This window comes from Zea mays, chromosome 8 (genome assembly GCF_902167145.1).
Source record: "Zea mays cultivar B73 chromosome 8, Zm-B73-REFERENCE-NAM-5.0, whole genome shotgun sequence".
NCBI lineage: Eukaryota > Viridiplantae > Streptophyta > Magnoliopsida > Poales > Poaceae > Zea > Zea mays.
In genome coordinates, this window is record NC_050103.1 from 121,975,726 (window position 1) to 121,990,136 (window position 14,411).

General features: G+C 56.0%; 2 protein-coding genes across 2 annotated transcripts; one reads left to right on the plus strand and one right to left on the minus strand.

The window, feature by feature from the left end:
* Positions 1 to 1,101: 1,101 nt before the first annotated feature.
* On the plus strand, positions 1,102 to 11,064 carry LOC100277503 (uncharacterized). The gene is made up of 8 exons (NM_001151039.2): positions 1,102 to 1,522; positions 2,546 to 2,690; positions 2,767 to 2,917; positions 2,996 to 3,121; positions 3,208 to 3,288; positions 9,638 to 9,830; positions 9,923 to 10,193; positions 10,443 to 11,064. The coding sequence occupies exons 1-8, from the start codon at positions 1,331 to 1,333 to the stop codon at positions 10,667 to 10,669; spliced, it is 1,386 nt and encodes a 461-aa protein (NP_001144511.2). The 5' UTR covers positions 1,102 to 1,330; the 3' UTR covers positions 10,670 to 11,064.
* Positions 11,065 to 11,689: 625 nt separating this feature from the next.
* On the minus strand, positions 11,690 to 13,071 carry LOC103635800 (protein LURP-one-related 8). Its single transcript, XM_008658180.4, has one exon. It carries the CDS (start codon positions 12,742 to 12,744, stop codon positions 12,064 to 12,066), a length of 681 nt encoding a protein of 226 aa, XP_008656402.1. The 5' UTR covers positions 12,745 to 13,071; the 3' UTR covers positions 11,690 to 12,063.
* Between the last annotated feature and the right edge of the window lie 1,340 nt (positions 13,072 to 14,411).

The window sequence follows — 14,411 nt, forward strand, 5'->3', positions numbered from 1 at the left end:
TGTTTTTTCCCTTGCAAAAGTGCCTATGCAAATAGCACGGATAACTTGCATTTGCAGGATGACATTTTGATCTTTCTTATTGATAGATACTTTTACATTTAATATGGTGTTTTTGTTAGATTGCATATGTCTTCCCTCCATGCGCCCCATTGTATCTATAGCCAAACTTTTATATGGAGTCCAATTAGTTGCTCTTACATAAGACTCCTATGAAGTCTAATACAGTATATCTGTCGTTGCTAGTGTTTCAACTGTGGGATGTTAGATGTATTTGTGTTTGTGCAGGGACGGAGCTAGAGTTTATTACTGGAGTCTGCTGACAATATAAATTCTAGAAAGCCCAATGTAAAATATTGTTTAACCACTGTTTATAACATTGATGACATCAGTTAGAAACAATACTGGCGCTAGTGAACTTGGAGCCTTCGCCCTGGTTTGTGATATTATTATAATAGGTCTGGGCCCATCCAACTCTAAGCTTACCCATGGTTCTATCCCTATAACTATATTTAAACCATACTCTGTAAACAGTACAATTTACAATATAAAACAATGCAAAATAATTTACTGAAGTTGGACTAATATATTTTCCAACCCTATTTAGGGTTATAGTTTCCACTTCTATCAGGTTACATTTAGATAACGATCTACCTCTCTGATACGCTCGAAGATATCATATCCATGGTAGACAAATAGCCCATGTAGCAAAGTAAATTTCATAATCTTCAATTCAGAAACTAGATTATGTACCTCAACAAGAGATGGTCTTATTAGCAGAGAAAGTTTCTATGAATTTCTTTTTCTTGTGTTCTTACTGGATTCATACTTTCTAGACGAGATTATATTTTGTTTAGCCCTCCAATTCTCTGGCTTTTTGGAGCGACGAAACCATGCCCTCCATTCAAATTTCGAACCGAAACCAAAACCTTCCAAAAATGGACTGCTCCACAGTCTCCACGCCGAGCGCTCGGACAGGACCCCGAAAATTTCAAACCAGCGTAGCCAACGTTTTTCAAATCCCGCCCGCGCAGCCCGCCACTGACTGACGTTGTGTCCTCACATGTCAGAGGTTACCAGGGAGCGTCATCTTTTCCCCTGTCCATTTCCCTTCATCCATCTCCGTAATCCTGCCTTTCTCTCTCTTCTGTCTTCTCCCCTGATTCTCCAAGCCGAGCTCGAGCTTCCAAACCCTAGGCCTCACCGGGGAGCCATATCCGCCACGCCAGCGATGCCTCTCGCCGCAGCGGCTTGACGGGGCCTGCCCCCAAATCTACCTCTTCAGCGGAGAGGCGCTGCGTGGTTGCTGTGGGAGGCGCGGCGCGGGTCGGAAATGGAGCCGAGGAGGATCTCGGCGAGCCCGCGCCCGTGCAGCGTGCGGCGGGTGGTGGCCAGGAAGAGGCCGAGGCAGGAGGCGGTGGTGAGCAGCGTGCGGAAGCTGCAGCGCCGGGAGATCAGCTCACGCCGCGACCGCGCCTTCGCCATGAGCGCCGCACAGGAGCGCTTTCGCAACATACATCTGCAGGTTTGCCCCTAGTCCAGTTACCACTATGTCAGCATCACTTAGATCCTTTTCGTATGCCTTCGTGTCGTGGTCAGCCGCCATTCTTGGTATGAGGAATTACGGGTCGGGGGGTGCTCATTGGCCTAGTTTAGAGAGAGCTGGCCGATTTACTTGAGATCTGTGTAGCATGCTTTTGAATTCTTGTTGGTTATGTACTGTGAGTGTAGCTCAGTGCTGAACGGCGTGCCCGATGAGTGGTAAAGATTGTCTGATACGTGTCGTGTGGCTTATAAAGCAATGCCTGTTTGAGGACTGGCCAAATTTAATCTTCGGCTGTGCAATCCGTCAAGCCTCCTTTTGCCTTACCTGCTTAGTTATTTGCACAGTTCTGGTGTGTTCGGTCTGGTGCACTTTTTTATTTGCGGGATATTTACTTGTTCAAGGAAGAAGAGGGCATTGCGTGCTTAAATGCTGATGTTTGGGATTTGTCGAAACCTGATAATCTAGGATTGTTTGAATCTGCCTATTCCCTATAGGCTATAGCAAATGCCAGTTACAATTTTCTGCTGTTGTCTCTATGCTGCCAAGTTGGGTCTGTGCTACACATGCTGGAATCAGCTGCTAACCAAATAACTGATTGCCATCTCTGTGATACTTGATGTCTTTGTTCTGTAGTAAGAATTTCACCAATTAACTGATTGTCACCTCTGTGACACTTGATGTCTTTATTCTGTAGTATGAATTTGCCAATCTTGTCTTGTATCTCTGAGTATGGATTTAGTACTTCTTATTCTGCATTCAAAGAAGAGAAACGACACCTTCCTAGTTTGGATAACTAGGCTTGTGTTATCGTTCACACTCCAATGTTCAAACACAAGCACTCTGCCAGGAAATCACTGTATTAGAGCTACAATCTTCGTAATATCTGTATTTTTGTCACTGTTTGCGCAGCAATGAATTTACCTCAAGTTCTGTTTTTCTTTTGTAATATCAGTTGACTGCACTCTAACTTTCTGATAAAGCATCTTTTTCTGTCAATTGTAGGAAGAGTTTGACACTCATGATCCAAAGGAGAACACTTTGCTACTCCCTTACTTGAGGAAAAGGTCAAAAATTATTGAGATAGTCGCAGCGCGTGATATAGTCTTTGCTTTATCACAGTCAGGAGTATGTGCTGCTTTTAGTAGAGGTATGTTATTCTTGCCTTCTTGCAATCCATTTCTGCTTCCTCTAGTTGTCCTGAGATTATCTTCTTATATTTCCAGAGGCAAATGAGAGAATATGTTTTCTGAATGGAAGTCCAGATGAAGTTATCCGCAGTTTATTTTACAACAAGAATAATGACTCACTCATTACCGTGTCAGTATATGGTTCTGAAAACTTCAGTGCTCTGCGATGCAGAACAACCCGGATAGAGTATGCTTTGTCAATGCAATTGTTTTTCTTCTTCTTTGGTCATGTCATCCTCCTTAAGTCCCCCTCTAATTATTCAAGGTACATTCGGCGAGGACAACCGGATGCTGGTTTCCCTCTTTTTGAGTCCGAGTCCTTGAAATGGCCTGGATTTGTAGAGTTTGATGATGTCAATGGAAAGGTTTTGACTTACTCTGCTCAAGACAGGTATGCTGAATCACTGACTTTGGTAATGGCTAAAAGAAATTGAATCTTCTTTGAATATGCTCTGATGCCATCTCATCCACAAACAGCACTTACAAGGTGTTTGATTTGAAAAACTACACATTACTGTATTCGGTGTCAGATAAAAATGTTCAAGAAATAAAGATCAGGTAATTTGATGTTTCCTTCCTGTGTGTTACTGTATCAGATACTCTGGATGCTTCTTTGCACTTGTATGTGCAGTAAATTGATTAGCAATCATTTTAATGTCTCTTATCAGATGTCATAGTACAGGTTTAGCAATTAGTGGGCATTTGGATCTGGGGCTAAAATTAGCCCATCTTGTGATAATGGGCTAAACTGGGGTTAATAAGAGCTAATGGGCCTAACCACCAATTAGCCCCCCACTAGCTCTTATTGTTAGACTACCCGTCTAGGGTTTGTGCTATTCCCCGTGTAATGACCGTTATACCCCTGTGTAATGGGCCTTGGCCCAGTTACTCTCTCTATTTAATACCACTCCCAACCCCTGATTAGGGCATGGGTTCCTATTCTAATATGGTATCAGCTTAGTTTAGGTTTAGGTCTTCTCCCTGCCCAGTCGCCAGCCGCCAGGGGCTCCTCCCTGCCGCCGCCGGCTCCCTGCCCAGCCGCCGCCGGCTCCCTGCCCGGCCGCCGCCGGGCTTTCTTCCCCAGCCGCCGGAGCTCCCTGCGCCGGCCTCTCCTCCCGCTCCCTCCCTGCTGCATCGCCGGTTCCGCGCGCCCCTCTCCCCTGCGCCGCCGCCGCCGGTCCCTTGCTCCCTCTCTCCGGCCGTGCCCCCTCCTTCTCCGGCGTGCACAGGTCCGCGCGCTACCACCCTCTCCTCCCTGCTTCTCTGCCGTGCGCCCACTGCCGCCCCGCCCCGCTCGGCCACGTCGCTGCAGCGCGTGCCGCCACTCCCGTGCCTGCCGCGTCCTGCGCACACCCCGCGTCGCGCGTGCCCGTGCCGGCTCCCCTTCTCCCCCTTCGCCGCAGTTCCCTGCTGCCAGCCGCCGCCCTTCCTGCACATGGCGGACCTTCCCCAGGACGCGCTCACCACCAGCCTGGCACACCCGCCCCTGACCGCAGGCCTGGGCGCGGCCCCCACATCCCTGGCCGCCGGCGTCACCTCCCTGGGCCTCCCTGCTGCCGGCCAGACCCACCCCATGGGCCCCGGCCCCTCCGTGGCAGATGCCGAGGCTCCCTACATCGTCGGCCTCCGGCCCCTCCGCGACGCCCCTTCCCCGGCCCACCGTCGTGGCTCTCCACCGGGGTTTCCTGCCCTCGCGGCACCCCCCGGTACCGACTCCACACTCGGCGACCCCTTCGCTACGATCCAGGCGGCTGTGATGGCCTCGCGGGAGCGTGAGCGCGCCGCCTCCCTCGCCCTGGAACGTGAGCGTGCCCTGGGTGCCGCTCTGACCACCCAGATGGTCACCACGCAGCGTCTCCTCGGCCGCCCACCGGTCGCCCCTGTGGACCACCCGGAGGACCCCCGCGACTCTGACCTCGACGCCGACCTCATCGCTGCTCTCCATGCTCAGGCCGCGGGTCTGCACAACATCCGGGCCCTCGTGTCCGTGGTGCTGGATCCGGCGTCCTCCCACTACCCACGCTGGCGCGGCCAGGTCCTTCTCACGCTGCGGCGGTTCGTCCTCGACGACCACATCCTCGTCGACCACGACGCTCCTCCGCCTCGCTCCTGGTGCCTCATGGACAGCGTTGTCCTCTCGTGGCTCCACGGCACCATCACCGTTGAGTTGCAGGACATCATCCGCGATCAGGCGGACACTGCCCGCCAGGCGTGGCTCGCTCTCGAGGACCAGTTCCTCGGGAATCGAGATGCGCGGGCGCTCCACCTCGACGCTCAGTTCCACCTGTTTTCTCAGGGGGACCTCTCTGTGGGAGAATACTGCCGCCAGATGAAGGGTCTGGCTGACTCTCTCCGCGATCTCGGCGAGCCAGTTGCCGATCGTACCCTGGTGCTGAACCTCCTGCGTGGCCTCAGCCCCCGCTACGGCCACCTGAAGGCTCTCATCAAGCGGAGCGTACCCTTCCCCACCTTCCACGCCGTGCGGAACGAGCTTCTCCTCGAGGAGCTCACCCTGGCGCATGAGGCACCCACGCCTGCATCGGCCCTCTACAGCGCTCCTACCAGTGGTCAGCCGCCCTCAGGGGGTCAGGCCACCCGTCCTCCCTCGACCGGGGCTCCCACCCGCCCCCCTCCTGCCGTCCCGACGGCCCCTCGTCCGACTTCCACGACCGACGGGGGTCGTCGCTCCCGCAAGGGCGGCCGTGGGAGCGGCGGCTCCTCTCGTGGCGGTCCCTCCGGCCGGGGTGGCGGCCACGCGTGGCCGTCATTCTACAACCCCTGGACCGGGACCATCGCCATGTGGCCGGGCCAGGCACCGAGTGCCCCCCGTCCTCCGGCGCCAGCCCTCCTGACTACACCTCACTACGGCGCACCTCCTTATGGTGTTCCCGTCGTGCCCCAGGCTCCGCCCGCGCTCCTGCCCCCGGGGACCCCCACCTCGACGCCTTGGTCCCCGCCGGCCGGTGGTTGGGACAGCGCCTCCCTCGCTGCTGCCTTCAGCACAATGGCGATGACCCCCCCCCCCTCCGACTGGGTGATCGACTCCGGTGCCTCGTACCACACCACTCCCACGGCAGGCACGCTCTCTCGCTCTCATCCCCCCCTAACCTCTCACCCATCCTCGATCGTCGTTGGAAACGGTTCCACTCTGCCAGTCACCTCAGTAGGTGCCTCGGTTCTCCCTGGGCCGTTTTACCTCAACGATGTTCTCGTAGCTCCTCACATCACCCACAATCTTCTTTCTGTTCGTCGATTCACCACTGACAACTCCTGTTCCATTGAGTTTGACCCCTCTGGTTTTTCTGTGAAGGATCTGGCCACCAGGACCCTTCTCGCCCGCTGTGACAGCTCGGGGCCTCTCTACACGCTCCAGCCCTCCACCGCCGACGTGTCTCCACCTCCTGCCCTGGTCTCCACCACCTCCTCCACCACATGGCATTGACGTCTCGGCCATCCTGGACCCGACGTCATGACCAAGATTACCAGTAGTCTCGATCTTTCATGTAGTAGGGGACATTTTGAGGGTCTCTGTCATGCTTGTCAGTTAGGCCGACATACTCGTCTCCCATTTACTACTTCTTCTCGGGCTGAGCAGGCTTTTGACCTGGTTCATTGTGACCTTTGGACCTCCCCTGTACTCAGTCTTTCTGGTTATAAATATTATCTGGTGATTTTGGATGATTTTTCCCATTTTCTCTGGACCTTCCCGCTTCGGTTGAAGTCGGACACATTCACCACCCTCACACACTTCTTCACCTGGGTATCCACTCAGTTTCGTCGCCCGGTCCGTGCTCTGCAGTGTGACAATGGCCGCGAGTTCGATAACAACGCCTCTCGCTCCTTCTTCCTCACTCATGGCGTCCAGTTGCGTCTCTCGTGCCCCTACACTTCTGCACAGAACGGCCGAGCCGAACGCATGATCCGCACCACCACTAATATGCTCCGCTGTCTCCTCTTCCAGGCGTCTCTCCCTGCCAGCTACTGGCAGAGGCCCTGCATACTGCCACCCACCTCCTCAACCGACTTCCCTCGAAGGCGGTACGCCACCCTACCCCCCACTTCGCCCTTTACGGCACAACCCCTTCCTATGACCACCTTCGCGTGTTCGGCTGTGCCTGCTACCCTAACACTTCCGCTACCGCTCCACATAAGCTTTCTCCTCGCTCCACCCGCTGTCTATTCCTTGGCTACTCCCCTGACCACAAGGGGTACCGGTGTCTGGACCTCACCTCCCACCGCATCATCATCTCTCGTCATGTCGTCTTTGACGAAGATGTGTTTCCCCTTGCTGGCTCCACCCCACCCACCGCTCTTGACTCCCTCCTCGAGTCCGATCCGATTCCTTCCCCACCTTCGGCTCCCCGCCTTGCGCCGTTACCTGCTCCTCGTGCGGCCCCCACGACCTCTTTCGCGCCACGCGCGGCCCCGTCGACCCCGCCTGCGCCACGCGCGGCCCCGCCGACCCCGCCTGCGCCACGCGCGGCCCCGTCGATCCTGCCTGCGCCACGCGCGGCCCCGTCGACCCCGCCTGCGCCACGCGCGGCCCCGTCGATCCTGCCTGCGCTCCGCGCGGCCCCGTCGACCCCGCCTGCGCCACGCGCGGCCCCGTCGACTCCGGCTCGATTTGCCAACCCCGCCCTCGTCTACCGTCGCTGCGGCCACGCCACTACCTCGGCGCCCCCCGACTCGGGCCCGTCGACGAGCGCGGCCCGATTCGCCGACCCCGCCGTCGTCTATCACCGCCGTGAGCTGGCCCCACCAGCCGCTCCCGACGTTCCGGCGGCTCACTCCGAGTCGTCCGTATACCACCCGGTCGCCATCCACCGCGACCCCGGGCACGTCCACCCGATGGTGACTCGGCGCGCTGCTGGCGTTCTCCGCCCCGTTGACCGGCTCATCCTGGCAGCCGCTACGACCAGCACTCCACCCGACGCTTCCCCGGTACCCTCCTCCGTTCGCACTGCCCTCGCCGACCCACATTGGCGTCGCGCTATGGAGGAGGAGTACGCGGCCCTCTTGGCCAACCACACCTGGGACCTGGTGCCGCGTCCACCAGGCACCAACGTGGTCACCGGCAAGTGGCTATTTCGCCACAAGCTGACCTCGGACGGCTCCCTCGACCGCTACAAGGCCCGTTGGGTCCTTCGGGGCTTCACCCAGCGCCCCGGAGTGGACTACGACGAGACCTTCAGCCCTGTCGTCAAGTTCGCCACTGTTCGCGCCGTCCTCTCCCTCGCCCTCTCCCGCGACTGGGCGATCCATCAGCTCGATGTCAAGAATGCCTTCCTCCATGGCACTCTGACGGAGACTGTCTACTGCAGCCAGCCCATCGGCTTCGTCGACACTGACCGTCCGGACCTGGTTTGCCGGCTGAACCGGTCCCTGTACGGCCTCAAGCAGGCGCCACGGGCTTGGTACAGTCGCTTCGCCTCCTACCTGGCCTCCGTCGGCTTCGTCGAGGCCAAGTCGGACACGTCCCTATTCATCTACCGGCGCGGCGACGACACCGTCTACCTCCTGCTCTACGTCGACGACATTGTGCTCACGGCATCCACCGCCGACCTCCTTCAGCGCACGATCGTCGCCCTTCAGCGGGAGTTCGCGATGAAGGACCTGGGGCCCCTCCACCACTTCCTCGGCATCACCGCCGAACGTCGGCCCCAGGGTCTCTTCCTCCACCAGCGCCAGTACGCCATCGACATCCTGGAGCGGGCTGGCATGTCTGACTGCAAGCCCTGCTCCACGCCTGTCGACACTCAGGCGGCTCTCTGAGGACGACAGGCCTCCGGTCGCCGACGCGACGTCCTACCGGAGCCTCACCGGCGCGCTCCAGTACCTCACGTTCTCCAGGCCCGACATCGCTTACGCCGTCCAGCAGGTGTGCCTGCATATGCACACTCCGCGGGAGCCCCATCTCACTGCGCTCAAGCGGATTCTACGCTACCTCCGCGGCTCCCTCGACTACGGTCTCCTACTCCGCCCATCCCCGACGTCGGAGCTCGTGGTCTACACCGACGCTGACTGGGCTGGCTGTCCCGACACGCGCCGGTCCACCTCCGGCTACGCCGTCTTCCTGGGCGCCAACCTCGTCTCTTGGGCCGCCAAGAGGCAGCCCGTCGTCTCTCGCTCCAGCGCTGAGGCCGAGTACCGTGCCGTGGCCAATGGCGTGGCCGAGGCCTCCTGGCTGCGCCAGCTCCTCCACGAGCTCCACAGTCCCCTCCAGCGCGCCACCCTCGTCTACTGCGACAACGTCAGCGCGGTCTACCTCTCCACCAACCCCGTGCAGCATCAGCGTACGAAGCATGTGGAGATCGACCTGCACTTCGTCCGCGAGCGTGTCGCTGCCGGTGACGTCCGCGTTCTCAGCGTCCCCACCACGCTTCAGTTCGCCGACATCTTCACCAAGGGGTTACCGTCGAGTGTCTTTTTAGACTTCCGATCCAGTCTCAACATCTGTACAGGATAGAGTTGTGACTGCGGGGGGTGTTAGACTACCCGTCTAGGGTTTGTGCTATTCCCCGTGTAATGACCGTTATACCCCTGTGTAATGGGCCTTGGCCCAGTTACTCTCTCTATTTAATACCACTCCCAACCCCTGATTAGGGCATGGGTTCCTATTCTAATACTTATTAAGCCATAATTAGCACATGTTTAGCACCCCTATTTGGTATCCAAATCTCAACAGGCAGGGCTAATTGTTTAGCCCAATGGATCCAAAAAGACAGTGTCATTCAAATATATGATAGGAGTTATATCTAGCTCATGTACTCTGGGAAATAGTAGCTCTTACTGTCTTACGTCTGATCTTGTGTGTATACTTTCAGCTTATAGTTTTTTCTTTGATTCGTCAGTTTGTTGTACACATTTGCATTTGTCAGATCTCTAATTATCTGATTTCTTGTGACAGCCCTGGGATAATGCTATTGATTTATACAAGAACAAATAGCTCGGTTCCTCTGAAGATTCTTTCCATTGAGGATGGTACAGTCTTGAAGTCCTTCAGCCACCTTCTCCATCGTAACAAGAAGGTAGATTTCATTGAACAGTTCAATGAAAAGCTTCTGGTCAAGCAGGAAGGGGAGAATCTTCAAATTCTTGATGTAAGCCTTACACCTAAATGCAGTCAAACAAAGAATATTTGTTTCATCATTAGCGTTTTAACTCTGAACTCACTTGTACCTAATACCTGTAGGTAAGGAACTTCCAATTGACAGAAGTGAGCAGAACTGAGTTTATGACTCCATCTGCCTTTATTTTTCTGTATGAGCTGCAACTGTTCCTGACGTTCCGGAATCGATCAGTAGCAGTTTGGAACTTTCGAGGTGAACTGGTCACATCATTTGAAGATCACCTGTTGTGGCACCCTGACTGCAACACAAACAACATATACATTACAAGTGATCAAGATCTTATTATTTCATACTGCAAGGCTGACTCAACTGATTCCTCTTCAGAAGAAAATGGTGAGCATCTTTATATATATCTTTATGTACTCATATATTTTTATTGCATTGCCTGTTGTCTTCTCCTGGTTATGTTCTTTTTTATGAAACAGGAGAGGGGGGGGGGGGGGGACCCACTGGAATTAATTAAAAGGGAAACAATAACCTGGTTATGCTCTTTTAAGATAACAGATGACCATGAGGCTGCATTTCTTGTGCTGGCCCTAACAAATTTATTGGACACTAATCTTTTTGTCCCCTATATTGCAGCTGGCTCTATAAACATAAGCAGCATACTGACCGGCAAATGCTTGGCAAAAATAAACCCTGGAAATTCGTGCAAGCAAAAGGATCCATGCAAGCAGAAGAAAGCATGGAGGTTCCAGAATACAGTCTCGGAGGCCCTGGAGGACATCACAGCTCTATACTATGACGAAGATCGTGACGAGATCTACACTGGCAACCGGCATGGCCTTGTCCATGTGTGGTCGAACTGAAAGCCGAAATAGTGGCGGCTTTCACCCACAGCATGGTGATCTTCACCTGTATGTGTATTAACAGCTTGTACCTCACATGGCAGGGGGGCACGAAGACGGACCCCCCAGCCACCAGGTACGGACGTGATGCTTCATTGTTGAGGCAATTCTTATTTATCCCACCAGCGTGGCAAGAGCTCTCACCACATAGGCACCCATTCAGAAATCAGAACACCCCCTCCCCGATTTGTTGTAGGATTGACAATCGTTGTGCGTTTTAAATATAGCATGTGTGTTAATTTTTTGTTGTTGTTGGGAATGTCGATTATGTCCCACAACTCAGTCAGTGAGTTCAAGTGTTACGGATGTACCTTGCAAGTAATGAGATTCATTCGTTGAGTTGTGATTTCGTTCAACTTGGCTCCAGCCCGCATCTCGTTTCAACTTGGCTAGCATGAGGCCGACGTGTGGTGGTGGGTTCATCCTCTGTAGCCTGCTGCATCCATCAAGCCTCAGCAGTCTATGTTCAATGTGCTGCTGCTGCACCACCTCACGGCCGCCTAGCATGACACGGTGCTTGTGCGAAGACGAAGATCGCAAACACCCTGACGAGTCGGCGATCTCCGGCGGCCGGAATTTCAACACGCACCAATAGCAAGCAGCCACTAGCTAATTGCTTGGGGCAAGCAAGACGACTGACTATACGATACGAGAGTGATCGAGTGCTGAGCCGACCAGGGCAAAAGGAGCACGCAATCAACCATTTGGTTCGCGTGCCAGCTAGACGGTTAGGATTTCGGCCCCCGGGTGCTTGGCCCGGATCCACCGTGCTGTCTCACTCTCGCCAGTCCATGTAGCTCATGAAGTGGGGGACGAACAAATGTGACGCTCAAGCATGCCCCTCTCCTCTCCTTTACGTGTGGACTGAATTTGACGCGGCAGAGCAACAATGTCCAAGTGTTTTTTGTTGGCATGCCCACCTTTTTCTTCTGAAAAAACCCGTCGATTTTCCGAATGCAATTCAGACTGAAAATGTGATAGTGGGGAGAAAGCAGAGAGAGACAGGGAATCTGTCTTACTATAACTTTTTTTTCTAAGTATTGTACACTTAGGTCCCTCTTTAGTCTTTACAAGGCGCATGATTTTACTGCCTGGTTAAAAAAAACCCAAACCCACACACGGCAAGAGGAGTTCCAATCCACGTTCACATTTCTATGACCCCAGTTTAATCGGCTTTGGCATCAAAGAGGAGCTGAAGAAAAAAAGGCAGCCAGGAGCAATTATCGTGCTCCCTCCCGGGCCCAAAACAATTGCATTGGGGGGGGGGGGGGGGGGGGGGGGGGGGGGGGCGCAAAAGAAGGGAAACAAAGCACCCACGCCATGCCAATGGAACGAACGGCACGGCGATGTACAGGCTACGAGGACCAGCTCCTGAGCAGGGACGGCTTGCCGAACATCTGGTCGAGCGCGAGCACGACGGCCATGGCCAGCGACACCTCCATCCCGGGCCGCACCACCAGCCGGAACACGTCCGAGCCCACCGCCTCCTTGGGGCTGGGCCGCACCTCCGCCACGGCTCGCCGCCGCCCGTCGTACTCGTACACCGTGCAGCGCCGCCGCAGGTACGACCCCTCCACCTCGTACCCGGCGCCCGCAGAGCACGCCGCGACGTGCGCCACGGACTTGGCACCTCCACGCATGTGTTGCGATTGCGCGGCCGCCCGCTTCATGGCGTAGAGCGGCGGCAGGCGCCGGGCCTCGTCCACGCCCCGGTACAGCAGCCACTGGTCGGACGACAGCCCCAGCCCCACCAGGCCGATCAGCTTCCTGCAGCGGCGGCGGACCGTGAGCACGGGGCGGCCCGCGGCGTCCATCAGCACCACCTCCGCGCGCGAGTCGGACGCGTAGCTGTCCACGCGGTACACGAGGTCGCCGCGGGCGTCGAACACCGTGAACCCCCTGCAGTTGAACAGCAGCGACTTGCGCCACACCGTCAGGGTGACCGCCGCCGGTTCCCCGTCGCCCGGCGCCACCGCCGGTTGCTGGCCGAGGCCTGGGGACGGCGCGGCGACGTTCGGGTGTACCTTCGCCGTCATGCTTAGGTAAGCAGACTGGTGGGAGCAAGATTTAAGAATGGTAGAGGGATGGGAAGGGAAGGACCGACGGAGAAAGTTAGCTCGCTCGCTAGCAGTTTATGGTTGTGTTTGTGTCACGGCTGGGTCTGGGTGGACGTGAGCAGTTTATATACTCTCCGTGGACAGAAATGCCCCTAATAATAGGTTGGGTTGGAAGGGTTATGTGGCAGATGGCTCTCACGTCATGAAACTTTATACAACGGAGATACATTTATACTCATGTAAACACGAACCTTGGCTAGAGGTGCACCCGGGAACAACCGGATAAAGGGTAGGGACATATATTGTTTGCTTATAAATATATGTGGTAAAAAATTGTATTGGTTAAGTTTCTTAGGGGGGAACATTTTCACTCAAATTTAACTCTTCATTTAGGATGGGTGAACATATTTACAATCCATTACCTTTTTAGGGTGGATAATAATGGACTCTAAATCTCTACTACTGTTTAAGATACAACTGTAGGCGTCCACACGGTTCTGGTTCTGCCCATCCGTCGTAACGCGACGCCGATCCGCCCCACCCACCGGCCGAAGGAAGGTTGCCGCGGATCCCCCACCTTCTCTCCCCGCCATCAACGCCGATCCGGGGATCCGAGGCCGCCATCAACGCGCACCTCCTCCCCACGACGTCGCATGAGGAAGGTTGCCGCGGATCCCCCACTGCTCCACGAGCCCCGGATCTCGGTCTCTGCGACCCCCAAATCATAAAGAACAAATCAGCCATCAACGCGCAGCAGCTTCGGACGACGTCGCATGGAAGGTTGCCGCGGATCCCCCATCCTCCTGCCCCTCTTCTGCGCGAGCCCCGGATATCAGTCCTCGCCCCGGCACTCTTGGAGATCTCCGAGCGTCAAGTTTCCTTTCCGGAGCGCACCGAGGACGCCTGGGTAGGTCGGCTTCCAAGCAGCCCCGGAGATCTCGGTCCTCGCCCACACTCTCCATGGAAGGAGATCGCCTCCTTTGCGCCCCGGCACTCTTGCCCCGGATCGTCGCCCCCGCACAGCATCAGCGGACGCGTCCGCTGCGCCCCGGATCTCGGTCCTCGCCCCGACACTCTTCGAGGAGATCTCTGGGCGACAAGTTTCCTTCCACGGCGAATATCCCTGTTGTCAACAGTGCGCCCATCCATCTCCACTTCCGCCGCCGCCACCGAGAGACCCCAACCCCACCCATCCACCACCATGTGGCGCCGCCTCCACACCCTAGCCCCCGCCTTGCGCAGGGCTACCTCCGTCGCCGCCGGGGCCCCTGCGGCGTCCGCTCCTCTGCAGCCCGCGTCGCCCCGCTCTCCTCGGCGGCTGCCGCTTTCGGCCGCACCAGCCGCTTTCCACCGCCGCACCAGCCCGCTCCTCTCGATTCCCTGGCGTCGTCCAACGCTGATCGAGTGCCGGTGGTCGCTTGGGTGTGCTGCAGGGGACAAGCCGGCGAGTGTGGAGGACGTCATGCCCATCGCCACGGGGCTCGAGCGGGAGGAGCTAGAGGCCGAGCTCATGGTGAGATCCTTACCTGAGATCCAGTTGGTCCGGTCTTTGTTCGAGAGGGAGGAGCTGGATCCCCTCCTCGATGTTGTCAACAGTGTGACAAGGAGGACGAACCGGCGGCGGTGGCAGAAGCCAGTCTCGGGCC

Coding starts and splice junctions, on each gene's coding strand:
- LOC100277503 (NM_001151039.2), top strand. CDS start 1,331: ATGGAGCCGAGGAGGATCTCGGCGAGCCCGCGCCCGTGCAGCGTGCGG. Junction 2,918..2,995: donor TGCAGAACAACCCGGATAGA/GTATGCTTTGTC, acceptor TAATTATTCAAG/GTACATTCGGCGAGGACAAC. Junction 10,194..10,442: donor TTCCTCTTCAGAAGAAAATG/GTGAGCATCTTT, acceptor CCTATATTGCAG/CTGGCTCTATAAACATAAGC.
- LOC103635800 (XM_008658180.4), bottom strand. CDS start 12,744: ATGACGGCGAAGGTACACCCGAACGTCGCCGCGCCGTCCCCAGGCCTC.